The following is a 19,014-nucleotide window of genomic DNA, read 5'->3' as shown; positions in this document are numbered from 1 at the left end:
CACATAAAGTTGTTGGTATAAATAGACATTGCTTCTCCCATTTGAAGCCTTTAACCACCACTAAGGTCACAAAGTTTTACTGACCAATAAATCCAACTGGTGGGCTTTCTCACATCTAGCTCATTGTATAGGACTAAACTACCACTTATGTAAATACTTTACAGGTCAACTGACTAAATTTTGCACATTGAAATAATATCCATACAATGGTAAGAGGAGATAACCAAAGAATCGTGAATTAAAACGATGACTTTCTGATCAAAATGTTGGGACAGAAAGAAAAAGCCATTTGAGTAGCTGCTCGAGCACTAATTGGTTTACAGAACGTAATAATTTTTAGCACAACTACTCACAGTTTTCTCAGGACAAGAATAACCTACAAAAGGAACCCTTTCCATTTGGGTACATGAATTGAATACAAGTGAAAGAGGGGACTTAATCCGTTGTTCTCATGCAGACCCCTTTTCAAACAGCCAGCACACATTTCCACCACAATATTCATTCCTCCTGTTTTCCATATCAAAGTTGACCTATATCAGATCATCTCCACTGGGCAGTGTCATTTGCAAATGCTCTATTCCTGACTCACACAATCACATCTGCTGTGGGGGCCCACAGTGAAGAGGGAAACGCCATGCGAGAAATAGACACAGAGCCTAACAAGCCTTTATGGGGCGCTCATGGTTGAGTGGTTTTTGCATTGGCCACAAAGTTCTGGGGTCCAGGGTTCGATCCCAGATCGGTCCTCACTGTGTGTTCTCCCTGGGCTGGTGTGGATTTTCACCAGGTACTCTGGTTTCCTCCCACATTCCAAAATCATCCAGCAGGATAGACTGGTTGAATACTCTAAATTGTCTCCTTGTGCCCTGCCATTGGCTAGCCATCACTTCCTAGTGTCCCTCACCTTCTGCCCATTGTCAGCTAAACAAAATGCTTATGATCATGACCTTTGACATTAGACTTTTAATTTTTGTTTATGTAAGACAAAATCCACAGACAAACATGCGTTGGAAATGAAAAACAGTCAGGCACTCTATTACAACGGTGGACCTAACGCAAAATTACAGACGCCTGTAAAACCTGTCAACAGAAACCAGCATGAAAACAACTGAGCCTGGTTCCTGCCAAGCAACCCTGAAAGTCATCCAACCTGTGGCGCTTGATGGGGAACTCTGTCAAGACGTAACCTTAAGAGAACAGTCCCTTTAATTTGAAAATATGCCGTTCCAAGATGTCCTTTTAAACACCCCGAACGTCACTTGCAACATGTGGGACTTCACAATTGAAGGTACAATCGTCCATTCCTCTCCTAATCACGTCATACAGAAGCAATCAAATATCATTCAACAAGCGAATGCCAAAACCCAAAAGAACAAGAACAGTGTCGTGGGAGCTTCCCGGCGTACAGATTGTTCTGTTCGCAGGTTGCCAAGACACACGGATCCTTAGAGATCTCCCTCCTTTGCTCCATTCTCCGGCATGGCAGTGGACACACATTACCCCAGAGAACACCAGGGTACAAATATAGTTATTTGTACAGCAGTACACTCAGGCACACAACCTTGAGCAGAAGCAAACCAGGGCGTGGCTTATTCCTGACATCCCCTTAGATGGGGTACAGGCTATCATAATTTTCCTGATAACAGAGCATACTGCACGATGAAGACTCAGGCTTTGTCAGTAAAGGAGTGCTGCTGGATGTCAGAGGATTGCCATCTAGTGGAGGACCTGCCAGGTGACTCGTCCAGAGAAAACTTATGCATACCTGTCAACTGGTACGTTCTCGCCGTAATTGGTACAACTGAAAGCCCATTTTTATATTGGTACGCTGTACACATGAAAATGGTACGCTAAACGGTGATTTTGAGAAAAAAAAATAAATTAAGGCACTTTCTAGCCATTTTTCACCATCCGCCATTGTTTCTTCCCGGAAACGCATGTCTGCCAAGTGATATATGTACCGGCGCCTCTGATTGGCTAAAAAAAAAAGATCATGATAAACATTTCGTTTTGTAACACTTTCACCATGTGATTTCCGTTTCCTGTTCCCTTGTTTATGTTTACTTTCATTTGATCAGCTGTTTCTGGTCTGTTTACAAGTCAAGAATGTTCGTGATTTTTTACAAAAAAGTAAAGTGGTAAGATTTTCCATGTATTTATACATATATGTAAGGGCGAAAACAAAATTTGGTAAGATCACAAATGGTTCGAGGTTGACAGGTATGCTTATGTCTGCCCAACATTTTCGGGTCCAAGAAACTCAAGCCTTTCAGCCGGACTCAAGCGACGAGGCCATCTCATCACGTGCATTACACGGCCCGAGAACTCCTTCTGGAGGTTCTGGACAGAAGAGCCATGCGGGAACTTCTAAGGAGAGGCTTTGCGTCCAGGTGTGGACATCATCCGTCTCCTCACGCTCAAAGAAAGGAGCCAGGCGGTAGTTTGTCTGAGATGGATTACGGGGAGTTGTTAACTTGCTTCTCCATGGTTCTGCGGAACGGCCTTTCTGTGGCCGATTGCGAGCCGAACCTTCGGTTAGAAGGTTGGAAGGGGGTCCTGAAGAGAAACTGCTTTCAAAGCTGCCTCCTGCATCTGAGCCGATTGGAGGACGAAGACAAGCTGGAATCCTTGTCCGCCTTCTGCGGCCACGTAACCAAGCGCTACCAGAGATTGCACACGCCCGGCAAGAACTTGGCAGTGAAGCAATTCAAACTTTGGTACCAGCAAAGTCCATGCTCGCTTCATCTGGCCATCCTCTATGACGTGAGTTCAGGGTTCATCTGCAACATGCACCTGTTTGTCCCAGAGCAGCTACGGAAGCGCAGTAAGAAGCCCGTCGTCGTGCAGGTGGTGGAGCATTTGACCAGACCTTTCTGCGGCCACCTACACCTGCTGGGCCTGAACACCTGCGTCCGGACACAGGACGAGCTTAGCCACATCTTCTCGGACTCGGGGATCAAGATGCAAACGGTGACATTGGAGTCTTTGTCTGTAGGAACCAGGCCCGAATTCTACCCACTTTCCCTTCTCTCAGCTCACCTCCAAGGATGGACTGGCCCGGCTCTTCTATTCCCCGCGTTAGACACGAGTAGAGCCAAAGAAGACGTGCTCCTTCCTGGCCTCTGGGTGACATTGCACGCCATCTACATCAACACGTTTGTGCTCCACACGTTGCAGAGTTCAGGGAGGGAGGTCCATCTGACCCAGTTCACCAGAACACTGGCCTCACAGCTATCTGGGGACAACCGCGGCGGAGTGCCAGCCCTGCCTCGGCTGAATAGCGAGTCGTGCCAAGAGATTCTGAGTCTCCCCAAACTGAGGTTGGCGTGAAGGTTTATTTCCCAATTTGCAGATGATGACAGCTCAAATATCTTCTTGTTGGTTCTGTAGAAAAAACTCAGGCAGCAGTGGTCACGTCTTGGAAAATCATCTCTTGTGGTGGCAACGACCTGGGGTGTGTGGCTTGGACAATTCAGGGAACTTCTGCTACCTGAACGCCGTGCTACAGTGCGTTTGCTCCACCGTGCCGCTGGTGGAGCATCTCCTTCATCACGACACTCGCAAAGAGTTGACGCGGTCAGAAGAGAACACTTTTTGAAAGATGTTTGTTCTGTTGCTATATTCATACTTTCTTTATTTTGTTGATTGGGCTGAAAATGTTTATGCTGGTGGACAGCTCTTCAAATGTTTTTTTCAAAGTCTCCTGGGTGGTCAGATTGCCTGTTTGTTTTTTTACAGGGCCAAATGTGACATGGCACAGATGTTTGTACGCCTTCTGGAGCAGATGTGGCTGGGCAGGAGCTCAAGCTGCGCTCCCGTGGAAGCAAAGTCAGTGTTATGCTCTGCCCTGGCCGAGTTCAACAACCAATCGCAGCAGGACGCTCAGGAACTGCTGCTTCATCTCTTCAATGCACTGCATGAAGACTTAAAGAAGGTGTACTGCGATGTTGCAAGTTCAGGTTACTAATTAGCAAATCCAATGTTCTCAAGGTTCTCTGCGATCTACAGGTCGGAAGGCGCAAGACGTTCTCGAGCGAGCGGCAGCTGATGGGAGAGCGCAATCAAAATTGTGCTTCTGTTCTGGGGGAGGCAACAATTGTTTCCAAGCTGTTTGAAGGCCATCTTAGCTACATGACAGTCTGTATGCAGTGTGACCATAAGACATACAGCACGCAGACCTTCACCGTGCTCTCCTTGCCAATTCCGACACATATCAGCAAATGCTCTATTCAGGTTCATACCGATTCATTCGAAACTAGATTTCCAAGAGTACATACTTGGCGTGTAATTTCCTAGTAACCCCAATACTGATAATATTTTAGTGCCATATTGGTACTGACAGTAAAATAGGTATTGGTGCAAAACTCATAAAAACCCCTGCTCTATTGAAATTAACTGACATTTATAAATTTGGGATAACTGTTCAAATGGCTTTTTTCCTTTCTTAATGCATGAGTTATCGGATGGGCAGCTTATCAAAATCGGGTGACTCAAAATACCTATGGGCTAAACTGTGGATGGCATCAGGACATCTTGATTCATGCAGATTATAGGGGCAAAATAATAAGATTCAGACTTTACCTTAAGTGTCCCAACGTTTCCCTGTGTCCGTATTGTGCAGGACTGCCTGTCTCTGTTCTTTGAGCAGACTCTTCTGACGGGGGGAGAAACGATGCTGTGCTCAGCATGTGAGCTGAGGAAAGAAACAGCTCTCCTCACTTGTCTGGAGAAAGCCCCTGAAATCCTTGTACTGCACCTGAAACGGTCGGTATAGAGCTCAAGAGCGATTGGGGGAAATGGTTTTAGTGCCGACCAATCACAGAAGAAATATTATGCTGCAGGTTCCGTTGTAAAGGAAAAAAACAGGTGAAACTCAGAACTAATGTTTTCTTCTCCAACGAGCTCGATCTCAGCTTGTTTCTATCCGGCTCTGCCCAAAAAACGTCCTGTTCTTCCTACCGTCTTTATGCCGTTGTGGTGAGTAGAATTCAACTAATAAGCTTGTAATGTTCAGTATTTGCTGAGTGGCATGTCAAGCCTTCAAAGCAACCTGCATCTGTCCAAATTCTAAATGTATATGACTGAAAACAACTCTGCTTCCAGAACCACATAGGTCACCTGAACATGGGTCACTACACAGCTCTGTGCCACAACGCCCCGAGTCAAAAATGGCATTGCTTCGATGACTCGGTGGTCCGAGAGCTGCACGGCGGTCATGTGCAATCACCAGATGCCTACGTCCTGCTATACAGTCGCATGCCGTTCCAAAATCCAAAGATTGTTGGCCTGTGACTTGACATCGTAAAAATAAAATAACCTGTGTCTACGCTACAACCATCAGCACAAATCCGTAACTTTCAAGCAATTTTAATAAATAGCCATGAGTTGTTGAAGGTTGTTATATTTGTTGTACCGAAACAAGTGAAAGCAGTGATGAATAAAGTCTAACATTTACACGAAAGATTTGTGGATCTGGAGAGTGGACTGTTAAAAGTAGTGAGTCAAATGCATCTCTGGTTAAATATTCTTTTTTTGGGGAGGGCTTGTTTTTCCATTTCATTTGGGCCGAATTATGTAGACTAAACACACAAGGGACAAGTTAAATTTCACAATAAAATGTTTTGCCCCTTTGTAAAATCACCTAAGGACGAAAATATCACTAAGGTTTCTTCTTAACTGATGTTATAACGCAGACAGTATTTAATGGCAAATACAGACTTAACACTGTTATAACGGCAGACAAGACAAGCATCACTTGGAAAAGAGGTCCGATTCTGCTTCGATTTATGGCATTTAGCGTTGAAGAATGGTTAAACTATATGTTCTGCATATTTCTGATTGCATACAGTGTAAGTGCAACAATATGATTAACATGACCAAGCAAACGTTACAATTCCAATCTATATTTCAGTATGATGCAGATTTAATTAGTCGGTCTTTCACCGTCAGATGAGAGGACCTAAGATGCTAATTTTTCCAGTTATTCTGATATGAGTTGAAAATACCATGATTTTAGGAATACGTGCCGCTAATTTTTCCTCAGTTTTGAACCCCGTAATAACCGGGCTTCTTATACGTGGATTTTTACAAGCTGATTTTTTTCATTAGGGTTGTCTAAAGTGGAAATCAAACATTCGTTCAACATTCACTCCAGCCTCCCACCCTCCATTCATTTCATTTTTGGAAGCGGAAAAACGAACATTTAGTTTATTAACAGCTAAACTCCCTACTTTAAAAGAAATTTTACCGCAGATAATATGTAAAAAAATGTGTTACTTACTAGTAACCCCCGTGCCTGACAGTGTGACCGATATTACTCTGCCTACTTCTATTAGTGGAATTCTGAGCCCAGGTTTCGTCACGTGGAACTTCTCCAATCTAAAATGAGGTTCTGCAATGAAAGATTTGGTGGCCAAAGTAAAAAAGCATAATAGGTCCTCTGTTAAACATTAGAATCAACTCCTAAAGGTAAAGGCCGTTGTGCAAATATTACGGTTGCTTACCGTCAACGACAAAACAGGTTGGTCACGCAACTGAATGTGTAGTTTGACATTTACATTTGGAAAAGTGCAACATCAGCTTCCTTAAATAAGTACACGCTAAGTAACTGTGAAGCTGGTGTCTACATGCTCGTTGAACGCGACATGCGACCGCCTGCCCTGGGATGGACGCACGCCTGGGCGGCGTCAAACTGCCATCTCTCGTCTCTAAAATAGATGATCAGAAATATGGGCAGCCGGCGAGTTTTCACAGCTATAGGGTCCTCTAGTGACGGAAGCATTGCACATCGTGCCTGTCATCACTGTACTCCAGTGGCTTCCCGCAGCCGTCGGCTTTAGGACGGACACGTGCGCTCCTCCATCAGGTGCCCACAAATGCCACTTTGCAGAGAAGGAGGAGGGGAAAAAAAGAAAGAAAACCTTCCTGGGTGTTCTTCCAACAGGTCCTTCAGATCCCTCACATGGTGGAGTAAAACAAAATGTAGGCGGCCGACGATTTGACGCTGGACGTGGACATGTCGGTAACATCGTGGTCGTCAAACTTATACCAACGCTGCTTGAAGGCATTTTTACAGTAAGCGGTGTAATGCCCGCCATCCAAACCTCCATAGTGATTCTAGTGGGGATAAATCAAAAATAAATGAGCAAGATTTGGCTTATTGTGTAGTGTAACTGATGTTACTACTCAAAGCCTCTTTCACCTTCAAAGCAGAGTTTAAAATTGTACTTTTGAAAAGGAGTAAACAGTATTTTTTTTCTTGTCAGAATGGCAGAGTAACAGAATTACATTTAAATCAGCCTGCTAGGCCACTGAAAAAGTTCAGCAGTTATAACCGCTGATATTGTGCACAACTACTCACCGACACTCCAAAAAGGTTATATTTCTTCAGGTTCTGCCTCGGTCCGATGACATACTGAGACAGGTCCAGAACATCAAGAGGGAAATCTACAGAGGTCTGCAGCTTCTGCTTCCATCTGCCCTCGTAAGAGAAACTGTGCAAGGCAAAAGTATTTTTAAAATCAATGGCATGCAGAAAATTTGACAGAGATTTGATATAGATGTTGCTCCTGACCGCTTCAGATGCACCAAAACAATTGGGGGGACCTTCCAGATTTCCAGCTTCTTGGTGGAGTCTCTGTGAGCTTTGCAGTGCCTGCAGAAGACCCTGTTGTTATCCGTCAGACGCTCCTCTTTGGAGAAGAGCCTCAGACAATCCTGAGATGTATATATTTAAAAAAAAAAACTGTTAATCTAAATTTAATTAATACAAGGTATTGTTTACCTAACTAATAATTCAATTTCATGCGGCATATTAATGCACATGCCATTCAGACAAATGTGAAGTTTGACTAACTTGGAGGGAGCACTTGCTGGTGGAGGCGAGAGGCAGCGAGAGATACATGAAGGGCTCAAAGGTTCGAGACTTCCGGTGGCAGGTCTGACACTGCACTGTGGACTTGAACTGACCCTGGAAGAGCGCCACGATGATGGATTCGTTCAGCAGCTTGTGTTTGGACCAGGCCTGGTCGGCCGCCATCTGATCGTCCAGGTGGTCGTTCTCCTCTTCTTTGTAGTGCTTCCTGTCCGCCTGATGACACAAACAGAAACACAATCGCAATATAAAGAAACATTTTAGAGTTTTTTCACTGGCAAAGTACTGCTAAATTATTTGCTATTTACTATTTACCTTATAGCATTAGGCTCATTCATGTCGAGAATTATTTTTCTTTTATTTACTGTATATTGCAAAATGCAGGTTTGATATTTTTGTACATTACCTTATTGAGGTCCTCATGGAGGCCATCCATGAGAAAGAGCAGCAACTCCTGCGAGTCTTGCTGTTCATAGCCGGCAAACTGATCGTTGATCTTTCCTATGGTGATCTTAAAGTCTCGTGGACTGATGCACCTGTACTGGCCTGCCCACAGCGCTTTGATGATCACGCCAAATTCCTCTGCCACTTCACCTTTGTGGCCGAGAATGTTTGATCTGCCGGTGGTCAAGAGAATTAATCAGGGTTTAAAATCAACTACTTGGTTCTCTTTCAAAGTTATTTGTAGTCTGAATTAAACACACCTGTTGATATCTTCCAGGTAATAATTATTGTTGAAGTACTCTGCCAAGTTGGGTGTGTTGCATAGGCACTGCAAAATGGAGTTCATGTAGCAAGTGTTGCCGAGATTACGAAGGCCGGTCAAACTTGCACCCAGGCCTCCGAAAGTAGGATTCAGGCTACGGATTTTAGCCGCCGAAGGTCGTGAAAGCTCCACTTTAGAATAGACCTTTGCACTTGGAGGTCTATTGAAAGAAAAAGACCGCCATTTTAGAAACAATGTGTATATGTTAAAAAAAAAAACTTAAAGGGGATGTATGTACATCCCCTTTAAGTTTTTTTTTTAAACATATACTAATCAATAAACATGTAGGAACATCATTTGCCTTACTTGCTTTCTCGATTGATGGTGGGTATAGTGGCAGCAGGTACCGGCGCAGAGCTCTTCTTCTGAGCCTCCTCTCTTAGGTCCTGGCTAATGTCCGGGGAAGAGTAAGAGCGTTTTAATTTAGACTGTTCCCGCTCTTGTTCATTCTCTCCAATGGACGGTGGCACTGCTGGTTGCGGTGGTTTAGGCTCCACTGCTTGCGGTGGTGTCGGTATTGTAACTTCAGGTGGGTACATGTGGACACGGTTGGTTGGGGAATGGTAGTATCGGTAGGTTCCAGTAACTGTATCAAGGAACTAGCAGAGAAAAAAAGGAAGTGGTAATACAAAAGGCACTTGGAAATACAGCATATTAGGCTTTCATCTGGTATTGTTTCTTGTGCAAATGTGTGTGTTACCTTCATCCAACCAACTGGCAGACCTGGCACACTCCTTCCCATTTCCTCACTTCTTGCTCTTGTCAGTGGCTCCCTCTGTGGGGTAAAAACACATCAAAACATCAAAACCATCAATGATGAATTTCTTTAAATTACTGGGTTCACTGGTCGGTGTGCTGGAGACATTATATGAAATGCAAAAAAATAATAATAATTGGATGCTTTTCATAATCTATTGATTATTGTGAGGGTAGGCTAAACTGTTTTCTAATCAAATGCTTTGTCATCGAATCACAGTTCCACAGAGGAAAAACACACAACTGAGCTTCCAACTTCAAATTCAAATTTCCCTTTCCTTTAGGTGAAATGATCCCATACCACAATACTGTATGCTGTGTATGAAATGTGGAAGACCTACCTTCACCTCACTTATAATAACACTGGGACCAGGACAGTCGAGAGACATACTCTTTGAGGGTGGCTCAGCATTCTGCTCTTTTCCCCTACTGTCTTTCTCATTCTTTCTATGTTTGTCTGTGTCTTCCTCATCCTCTGCCTTTTGTCTCTCCAGTCTCTTTTTGTCTTGAGGTCCCCGGTCCTCCTCTGCATTCTTGTCCTTGTCACTCTGTTCATTCTCTAGTCTCTCTTTGCGCTCCTTCTCCCCTTGCAGTCGACGATCTCGAACACGTTTCTCCTGTTCCTGCTTGGCTTTCTCCTTCGTCGCCACCAACTCGGCCTGAATTTGCTCTTCTGCAGAAATTGAAAGAGTGACCGCTGGCTTGTTTGAGCGGTCAGGGACATATGGAGTGTTCTTGCCGGGTTCTTTGTCCTGTCCATTAAGGCTCGTTTTGGGCTCATCTGCAAAGCGAACTGCCGGCTTTTTGGTGCGGTCAAACTGGAAAGGCGTAAAAGGAGGAAAAATACAGTGTGAAGGAATTAAGACAAACGTGTGGCAGTGGTAGCTGATCAGTCACTAGTTGAGTCATACCTGTGGGACGACCTTGGAAGTGGAAGGTTTTGATGCGAAAGAAGGTTTGGCTGAGGGAGAAGGCTGTCTGGAGTCTTTGGACGTGTCCACCGCTGGTTCTTTCTTACTCACTTCCATTTTGGCAAAAAGAGCCCCAACAGTGTCTACCAATTTGTCTGTATTTACAGGTGGTGTGGGTGTGTGGCATTCCGTTGGAGCAACTCCATTCACAACCAGTGAGGAAGCAGATGGCTCTATAGTCTTTGCTATCATCTCAGGTTCTGGTTGAGGTGGCGGCGTTGGAGGTTTTGGTTCCTCGAGGGTTGGGTAGCTAAAGTTTACTGTTGAAAAACAGCAGATTAATAAATATTTCAACTCACTGCTGTGCACTTCATTCGATACAACAAAGCAGTTGAACATAAGTTCAACAGCCATTGACCATAGTATATCAGATGTCATAAGCATTGAAACATGATTATTCATTGCCCGAGTTGTAACTAATCTGCCTCCCAGCATAATACTGGCTTCCTAATGATGACAATACTCACACTGAGGCAGAGTGTTTTGAATAGTGTTCTGCCGAGGAGGGTGGACTTTAGCGTTGGTCGTGTACATTGGGTAAAACAACAGCCAGTTCTCATAGCCCCCCTCCAGTACAAGTGGCTCACTTCGCAAGATGGTCACATTGTCCCACTGCAGAGTTTCCAAAGGATTTAGGCATAAATTACTATAAATCTACCGCTTTCCAAAAATATTTTGGGGCATAATTACCTTGTATAGAGCATCTTTGAGGCTCTGCAGCGTGGTGTACATTTTTAGATCCGTGACAGAACTAAACCAGTCCAACAAGACAACGTAGTCGACAGAGCCCCGCCTATTCCACTGCTCTTTGGACACCACTGGAAGTTTTTCCTCAATTTGGTTTACCGTCATTCTGAAAATAAACAAGAGTCCAGTTTTGATCAATCAAAACAAACTACACAAACAGTCTATAAAATCGATCCAAAGCCCAATGCTGCATTTATTCTCCTGTCTCCTACCCTGGACTGATGGCCTCCTCGGGCACACTGATGCAGGCCTGGGATGGGACCTGAATGTGGGACTCTTCAAAATCTTTCTGGCTTCGGGCATCCATGATGATTATTGTTATCATTTGGTCCTTCATCATGTGGAAAAGATTCTCGGCACTGATCCCGCCCGCTGCTGCAGCTGTAAGCAGGCCAAATTATTTTAAGGAACGAATAACATAGGAATGTTGACAATCCAGAATTACCACATGTCGCAGGATATTAGATGTTGAAAACAATAATATTATCAACTTACTTTTTGATGATGCATTCTTTAAGTCGTTCACCTCCCCTTTCATCTGATATAAGTTAAAGAAAAAAAAAAGAAAAGAAGTTCAAATTATCAAATTATTACCCTAGATAGACTTCCAAAAGTGGGATAACTACGCTGTGCCAATGATCATGAATAAAGTCTTGCAGGTTTTTGTCAAACTCAAAAATCTCAGAAAACCACTTGTTACCTTATTCCCGTCCTTTTTGACTGTTGAGGATTTGGGAGGGCTTCGACTGTCCTCTTTCTCCGTTATATTCTCACTCCTTTTTTTCAACTCTTGCTTTTCCTTCTCTTCCAGCTTTTTCCGTACTTCAGCTTCTTCATACCTTTTCAAAATGTCATACTTTAGATGATATATACAGATGTTTGTATATTTATATATATTTTTTTAACTCGTTCATTGGAGTTGTAATGTTGTAATTAATGTTCATTTTGACTGGGAGAATCCGCCCTCTAAATTAAAATAGATAGGACATCCACCACCATCAATGGCAGCCAATGAGGTAATCACACTCAAAATTCTCAAAACTTTCCTACCTGAGTTTGAGGCTTTCTGAAAGCTTCTCGGCTTCTTCAATGGCCTTTCTAATGTTGTTCGGGCCCAGCATCGTCATGTAATACTCCTGCGGACATTGGAATAAATAACAACTCATCTTGTGCATTTTATGACTTTTTTTTCAATACACTGAATAAAAAGGCAGTGACTGATTGGTTACATACCGACTGCTGCTTGAAGTCTGGTCTGGTCTTGATAAGGTTATATATTGCTAGGTACTTCATGTAAAGAACATAAGCTTTCTCTTCATCTCCGTCTAGACGATTCGTCTCTGCAGCCTTGAAGAGTTTGCAGGCACTCTGAACATAGCTGCATCATGATGAAATATGAATATGAAGTATTCAATAAGCACGCATTCATTCAAATCCCTTCCGTATGTATGTTAAGCTAAACTACCAATGCCTACCTTCTTGTGCTGATCTTGTCCGGCTTCATTTCCGCTTTTTTATTGAGGTCACCCAGAGATGTGGACAAATAGAGGTCCTTGGCACCAGTGGATACCGCAGGCATCTTGGCGGTGCGTGTTCTCTCAGACCTCAAGGTAATCAGTTAACTTTAACAGCTTCAGACATACCTGAAGATGACAAAAAAATATGCTTATGACAAACAATAGATGTACTTGACTGATCAACATCAGCCAGAATATTAACCGTATTTTTTGTTTTAGGAATATTTGATGGTTTAGAGTGGGGTACTTTTTGATGATGAAATTGTATCCAATTTAAAAAAAGGGATACTATCATGACTTGGGCAACAGGAAGCTTGCATTAACAAACATTAGGTAAAACTGAGTGCTTCTTGTGCTGTGACATCATACTAGCTAGTCATCTGACTACAAGTACACCACATAACAATAGTAGTACTAGTGAAAATGTTTTAGTGGACGATAAGTGGCAAATCGTCTACTCTAACTGCATCACATTGAATTTTCCTATTAGTTGGGGGAAATAGCGTACTAGTGGATGGATCTTACGCCGTATACCGATATAGTTTGACTAGAACATAAACGAATTAGTCAAATTTGTTGTGGCAGGACTTGACGCAACAAATAGTTGAAGGTTAATTTAAGATCGTTTGGGAGACTAAGGTAAGATTTGATGGGAATTAAACGTTGAAAACATTCTTTCACACGTCGTGTGGCGTCATGGTAGTTTCTTGAATATATCAACACATCCTTTAACGCTTAGTTAATCAGTTAGCCTTAGCTGTTTTGTTGATCCAGCTAAAGTCTCCGCACGCGCAGTTAGAAGATAGCAGCTAACACGAGTTACTTAAAAATCGCCACAACAACAACAACGTAATAACTGAACCGGAGCACTGCGATCTACAGGGGAAAAAATGACGAGAAGCCGAGCAAACATTTGGACAGATGACGAAGAACATTGTACCTGTTTTTCGATGCCTTCTTTTACTCGGGCTACTTTTTTTGACAGCTGATTCCTGATTCCTTGTTCGTCTTCTTCGTCCGTGACGATTGGTGGGCGCGGTCACTACAGTTTATTTTTACTGCCACCCTGTGGAAATATTGTACATTGACGTAATACAGTATAGTACTTATACAGTAAATCACCCCGTTTTTTTTCTTCTATTTTTGGTCGATAACTCATTGGCTGCCATTGACGACAACAGACGTCCAAAAGATATACACATTCTTAAGTTGATTTAAAACAAAGAAATGTTGAACTTGTCTCACCTTGACAATGATAGGTGTCCAATTCATTTAAATTGTCCTGTGAATGCTCAAGTTCCAGTGTCATTGACGGCAATGAACGTCCAATCAATTTTGAAAATTTTGAATGAGAGATCAAATAGGGAGTGAACATCTAGTGCTGTCTATGGCAGAGTGCCCTTTAGAGTGTTAAAAAAAATTAAACAAAAATCTGGATGATGAATAAGCAAATATATATCTTTAATTCAATAAATGACAACCCTCCTGTTTCCAGGACAACTCATTAGGATACAATTTATTCAAATTGTTTTGACTTTTGTTTGTTTAACAATCCTAAAAAGGGTTCTTTACAAGCAACCCAGTGTACCGAAACTTACCAGTGACGTTTTTGTGTTTTCAGCACACAAAAAGAAACACTCCATCAAGTACTTTCACTTTGAACTCACAAGGGGGGGGGGGGGGGGTCTGAAACCTGAATTGCACAATTATAGATGAGGGGCTTTCATTAGACTATGACTTTCTGACATGAGTAACAAGTGGAGAACAATAGTCCCATTGTGGTCTGCTCTATGGCCCCTTATTATACTTCCATGTGTTTCATTTCTCTCAAACTTGTAATTCAAGGATATTCCGCCATCAATGGGATCAAACGTCAATATGACACTCTAAGGTTAAAGCCAGATACATTTCAAAGATCACATTTTCTGTTTCGAATGAAACTCGTGACAAATATTGATCTGAACTCTAATACCCCTGGTTGCTGTTTATTTTAAGTGTGACAAGTGAGAATATAAAACCACAATAGTTGAATCACAAAGTCAACAGCTGAGTGTGTGGACAGTCCAGCCAGGTGCTGCTTGGTCTTTTGTGCAAATGAGAAAAGACACCATATTGGGCTCACTATTTTCCTGCTTTTCACCATCTCTCCACTCATTGTTCACTTGATTTCCAATTAGTATTTGTTATTTTCTTTACCCTAAGTCATCATCACACCATCTCAGTCTCATTCTAAATGCACTATGCTAACACTTCAAAATGATGTATGCATTACTGATAAATCAACAGAGTTGGATTACCATCTTGTATGAAATTGCAGTCAATGACTACCACCATGAAAGGTTGTTTGTTGTGTGACGCGCGTCACTACTTTAGGGCGTACTCCTATCAAAAGCGTCTATATAGATGTGAGGTGATCTCCAGAATTGACCACAGCCATTTTTTGCAGCCCATTGAAGAGCAATCCTACCAACAGTACACAACCATGCAGGCTGAGGAATACAACCGAAGAGGTAAAAAAAAGTTTCATTCATATACAGCTCCAACATCAATGTTATATGTTTTCCCCCACCAGGTAAAGAGTTAGTGGACTACATCACAAAGTATTTGAGCTCCATTCGGCAGCGACGAGTAATTCCAGATGTGAAACCCGGTTACATGAGGGCGCTTCTCCCGGACACTGCGCCAGCTGAGCCCGAGGACTGGGAAAGGATTTTCAACGACATTGAGAAGGTCATCATGCCAGGAGTAAGTACCGCTTGTGTTGATATTTAAAGCTGGGAATAGTGCATGTTATTAAAGTGGGATTGTGTTGATGCTTGCTACAGGTGGTCCACTGGCAGAGTCCTCACATGCATGCTTACTACCCCAGTCTGACTTCGTGGCCTTCCATGCTGGGCGACATGTTGGCAGATGCCATTAACTGTGTTGGCTTTACATGGGTGAGGAAAGAAAAAGGGGAAGTCTTACATGTTTGTTGGTCATTTCAGAATTGGCAAAAAGTAAATCCTGACACTTTGGGGTTCTGACCTTGATTTGGGCATGAAAATGCCCTCGAGTTCAGGATTGACCCTCAAATAAAGGGGTGTCAACCTCATTCTTTCAAAGGGCCATTATATATCTCTAGGGCCGCGATAATTAATCGAACACTAATCAATTATAAAACAAATTGACATTTATTGGGATTTTCACTGTATTTTTTGGAGACTGTTGACCCAAAAATTGTCAACATCCTCCGCTTTAAGATTCTTAAGGACAAATAGTTTTTGAATATCTTTCATATTTTGAATTGGTTTAAGTTTATGTACAAAAGATAACAATTTCTTGTGCTTTTAAATAAAACATGGGAAAAACAGGAAACACAACCAAACATGAAGAAAATATGAATTTATTTTTTTTAAATTTAATATTTTCTGTATTGGTATGTGTATTTTTATTTGTATAAAACAGGCCTCTAGCCCCGCATGCACAGAATTGGAAATGAATGTGATGGATTGGCTTTGTAAAGCTTTGGGGCTCCCGCATTTCTTCCTCCATTACCACAACGAAAGCCGAGGAGGTGGTATAATACAGGTAGACCTCGCCTAAGCGTCTTTTCACATGTCAAGCATCTCCGAATGACATCGTTTTGCCATTCTCCATAAAGAGTACCGTCAGCGAGAGCACACTGGTCGCTCTTCTTGCAGCCAGGAAGGACAAAATCCAGCAACTAAGGGCTGATTTGGACCATGAAATGGACGACTCTGTCTTGAATTCAACACTGGTGGCTTATGCTTCAGATCAGGTCAGTACACGGATGGATGGTGACACTTGGATGCAGTTCCAATTAAATGATAGTCAATCGTGATCTCAGGCGCACTCTTCGGTGGAGAAGGCCGGTCAGATCTCGCTAGTGAAGATCCGGTTTCTTCCCACGGATGAGAATCTGTCTCTGAAAGGGGAGATGTTGAAACAGGCGATACAAGAGGACAGGAGGAGAGGACTTGTTCCTTTTCTGGTGAATGTGGACTAAAGAAACTGACTTTTGATATGGAGTTGCATTACATGTTGCTTGTATTAATTGATTTTGTTTCTATTTCACCAGCTATGTGCCACTTTGGGAACTACGGGGGTCTGCGCCTTTGACACACTCTCTGAATTGGGACCATTGTGTATGGCTTCATACTCTCTTCTTTCATCTAAAAAATAACTTTGTTTCTACCTTATCCCATTATTCAGTAAATAGCATTTGTAGCACATATAAAAATCCCCTCTTTTGGATAGAACATTTTACAATGTAGTTTTTGTTAATGTTTTTTTTTAAAGCAGTGGCAACAATATATTTTACTTCATTTATACCTCATACACTGCATTCCCACTCATCCCTAAAAAAATGTATTTGACGACAAATGTCATCCATAGCACACATTTGGATTCGTGTGGATGGTTTTTGGCATTAGTGGCCTTGAAAGGGTTAATGGTAGTTTTTGGTAAACTAAAGCACTATATTTCTGTTATTTTTTATTTTTTTGCATTTCTTTTGCAGGTGCAGAAGAGGGACTTTGGCTCCATGTGGATGCCGCATATGCCGGCTCAGCCTACTTCTGTCCAGAACTTCGCTGGTCTCTTGAAGGAATTGAATTTGCAGACTCCTTTGTTTTCAACCCATCAAAATGGATGATGGTTCATTTTGATTGCACAGCTTTTTGGTAAATTGAAATCAACTGTGTGCAGTAGCCATTTTCTTTTGTACTTAACACTTGTGTGTTTATTCCATGTTTGGGTGAAGGGTCAAGGACAAACTGAAACTCCAACAGACGTTCAGCGTCGACCCGGTTTATCTCAGACATGAAAATTCACAAGCGGCCACAGACTTCATGGTACGACCACTTAATCAGCATTATATTTCGTTTTCTGTCCGTTCAATTTTGTCTTTTTCATCTGTGCAGCACTGGCAAATTCCACTCAGTCGTCGATTCCGCTCTTTGAAACTTTGGTTCGTCATGCGTTCCTTTGGGCTGAAAAACCTCCAGGGACACATCAGACATGTAAGCTCAAGTTGATGTTCTTCACAAGGCTTGGAATATTGCAAATATCATATTTTATTCAAATCCTCTTTCCTTTCAGGGTATTGAGATGGCAAAGCTATTGGAGACCTTGATAAGAAGCGACCCAAATTTTGAGGTTCCTGCCAAGAGATACCTTGGACTGGTTGTTTTCTGTCTGAAGGTGAGTATATAATTTAGGGTTGAAGCAGTAAACTATAAACATGATGAGTTAACTGGAGTTCTTCAACGTGTTCAACAAAGGCTAATCATTGTTAAGATGTACAAACTTCCCAGGCACACCTTGTTCAAAGGTAAGGCACTGTGTTCCTTTTATCACTTTAAGGTGAAGGACAACGTGATTATGATCGAAAACCTTTTAACTACTGAAAACATTCATTCATTCATTCATTCATTTCTCATCCAGGGAGGTAATGCTTTAACGCAAGAGTTGCTGCGAAGACTGACACGCTCCGGTGCCATGTACCTCATTCCGGCAGACATTCACACCAAGCGTATCATTCGATTCACCGTGACCTCGCAGTACACCACGGCAGATGACATCCGCAGGGACTGGAGCCTCATCACCAAAATAGCTTCCAATTTAGTTGCCGAGACACGTATTCCCGATCGTTCTAACGTATTAGGAGGCAAGGCCAAAGGAGACGAGGAGAACAATGGCGTCACGCCTCAAGAGACCGAAGAGACGGCTTCAAGAATGGACAGAGCTCAAGTGGAGCTTTGGATAGACAAAGCTTGGAATCACACCAGGAGGCCCATGCGTTCCCTGAGCTGCAATAGCGAGCCTCTGCCGTACAGTTGCTTCGGTCCGAGAACCGCTTACGCCTTCGAAACCAAGTTGAGCCCGCACGATGAAGTCGTCCCCCCGACGTTAGCCACCACGGGGGTCGCCTCCGCGGGAAAACCGGGCGAGATGCCCTCGGCTCAAATAAGGAAAAAGCTGACCAAGTTCAACAGTGTTCCCAGTTTCTGCAATCAATGGGTTCAGGGGAGCCGTCACCATCTGTGCTGCTCAATAAAAGTCTCACAGGGGCCAAAACACATGAGCTCCACCTGTAGGAGGATAAACTGTGCACCGTCACCCAATGGAAACACGGCGCCATCTCTTACTCCAATGGAAACTCGTGCCACTCCCAAACTCTGAAAGAATAACTGTGTAAATGACCGTAATCTGTATTATGATGCTCTGGCTTGAACCATTTTTTCCAATCCAATTAAGTACATTTGCTAGCTACAGTTCAGTTCAACTATAACCTGTCAGTGTAGCTATTTTTGGAGGCAGTATATGACTGAAACACTATCTGGTAGCATATTATGTAAATGCACTACAGGATTTAAAAAA

At 42.7% G+C, this 19,014-nt stretch overlaps 3 protein-coding genes across 3 annotated transcripts; 2 read left to right on the top strand and 1 right to left on the bottom strand.

Moving 5' to 3' along the window:
• Nucleotides 1-2,290: 2,290 nt before the first annotated feature.
• Nucleotides 2,291-5,292, top strand: LOC144194272 (ubiquitin carboxyl-terminal hydrolase 8-like). The gene is made up of 7 exons (XM_077713208.1): nucleotides 2,291-3,320; nucleotides 3,391-3,576; nucleotides 3,739-3,934; nucleotides 4,009-4,233; nucleotides 4,622-4,764; nucleotides 4,842-4,977; nucleotides 5,104-5,292. The coding sequence occupies exons 1-7, from the start codon at nucleotides 2,356-2,358 to the stop codon at nucleotides 5,290-5,292; spliced, it is 2,040 nt and encodes a 679-aa protein (XP_077569334.1). The 5' UTR covers nucleotides 2,291-2,355.
• A 59-nt stretch (nucleotides 5,293-5,351) lies between these two features.
• On the bottom strand, nucleotides 5,352-13,651 carry usp8 (ubiquitin specific peptidase 8). The gene is made up of 19 exons (XM_077713202.1): nucleotides 13,571-13,651; nucleotides 12,589-12,756; nucleotides 12,347-12,491; nucleotides 12,164-12,249; nucleotides 11,814-11,952; nucleotides 11,609-11,651; nucleotides 11,326-11,494; nucleotides 11,057-11,219; nucleotides 10,834-10,978; nucleotides 10,307-10,626; nucleotides 9,737-10,213; nucleotides 9,340-9,414; nucleotides 8,946-9,238; nucleotides 8,578-8,799; nucleotides 8,280-8,490; nucleotides 7,856-8,089; nucleotides 7,574-7,716; nucleotides 7,361-7,493; nucleotides 5,352-7,116 (listed from the first exon to the last, which is right to left on the bottom strand). Exons 2-19 carry the CDS (start codon nucleotides 12,690-12,692, stop codon nucleotides 6,958-6,960), a joined length of 3,261 nt encoding a protein of 1,086 aa, XP_077569328.1. The 5' UTR covers nucleotides 12,693-12,756; nucleotides 13,571-13,651; the 3' UTR covers nucleotides 5,352-6,957.
• Nucleotides 12,961-18,986, top strand: hdc (histidine decarboxylase). The gene is made up of 13 exons (XM_077713207.1): nucleotides 12,961-13,269; nucleotides 15,077-15,140; nucleotides 15,203-15,375; nucleotides 15,456-15,569; nucleotides 16,078-16,200; nucleotides 16,274-16,411; nucleotides 16,481-16,624; nucleotides 16,712-16,778; nucleotides 17,153-17,315; nucleotides 17,396-17,486; nucleotides 17,556-17,654; nucleotides 17,734-17,835; nucleotides 18,079-18,986. Exons 2-13 carry the CDS (start codon nucleotides 15,113-15,115, stop codon nucleotides 18,814-18,816), a joined length of 1,980 nt encoding a protein of 659 aa, XP_077569333.1. The 5' UTR covers nucleotides 12,961-13,269; nucleotides 15,077-15,112; the 3' UTR covers nucleotides 18,817-18,986.
• The last annotated feature ends 28 nt before the right edge of the window (nucleotides 18,987-19,014 follow it).

The sequence above is a fragment of the Stigmatopora nigra genome, chromosome 3 (genome assembly GCF_051989575.1).
Source record: "Stigmatopora nigra isolate UIUO_SnigA chromosome 3, RoL_Snig_1.1, whole genome shotgun sequence".
Classification (NCBI taxonomy): Eukaryota; Metazoa; Chordata; class Actinopteri; order Syngnathiformes; family Syngnathidae; genus Stigmatopora; species Stigmatopora nigra.
Note: the sequence above shows the minus strand (reverse complement) of the source record. Positions and strands in the feature narration are given on the sequence as shown.

Coding starts and splice junctions, on each gene's coding strand:
- LOC144194272 (XM_077713208.1), top strand. CDS start 2,356: ATGCGGGAACTTCTAAGGAGAGGCTTTGCGTCCAGGTGTGGACATCAT. Junction 3,321..3,390: donor CTGAGTCTCCCCAAACTGAG/GTTGGCGTGAAG, acceptor TTGGTTCTGTAG/AAAAAACTCAGGCAGCAGTG. Junction 4,234..4,621: donor TCAGCAAATGCTCTATTCAG/GTTCATACCGAT, acceptor CGTATTGTGCAG/GACTGCCTGTCTCTGTTCTT.
- usp8 (XM_077713202.1), bottom strand. CDS start 12,692: ATGCCTGCGGTATCCACTGGTGCCAAGGACCTCTATTTGTCCACATCT. Junction 10,979..11,056: donor TCAAAGATGCTCTATACAAG/GTAATTATGCCC, acceptor GAAACTCTGCAG/TGGGACAATGTGACCATCTT. Junction 8,491..8,577: donor TACCTGGAAGATATCAACAG/GTGTGTTTAATT, acceptor GACCACCGGCAG/ATCAAACATTCTCGGCCACA.
- hdc (XM_077713207.1), top strand. CDS start 15,113: ATGCAGGCTGAGGAATACAACCGAAGAG. Junction 16,201..16,273: donor GAGGAGGTGGTATAATACAG/GTAGACCTCGCC, acceptor TTCTCCATAAAG/AGTACCGTCAGCGAGAGCAC. Junction 17,487..17,555: donor AAGCGGCCACAGACTTCATG/GTACGACCACTT, acceptor TCATCTGTGCAG/CACTGGCAAATTCCACTCAG.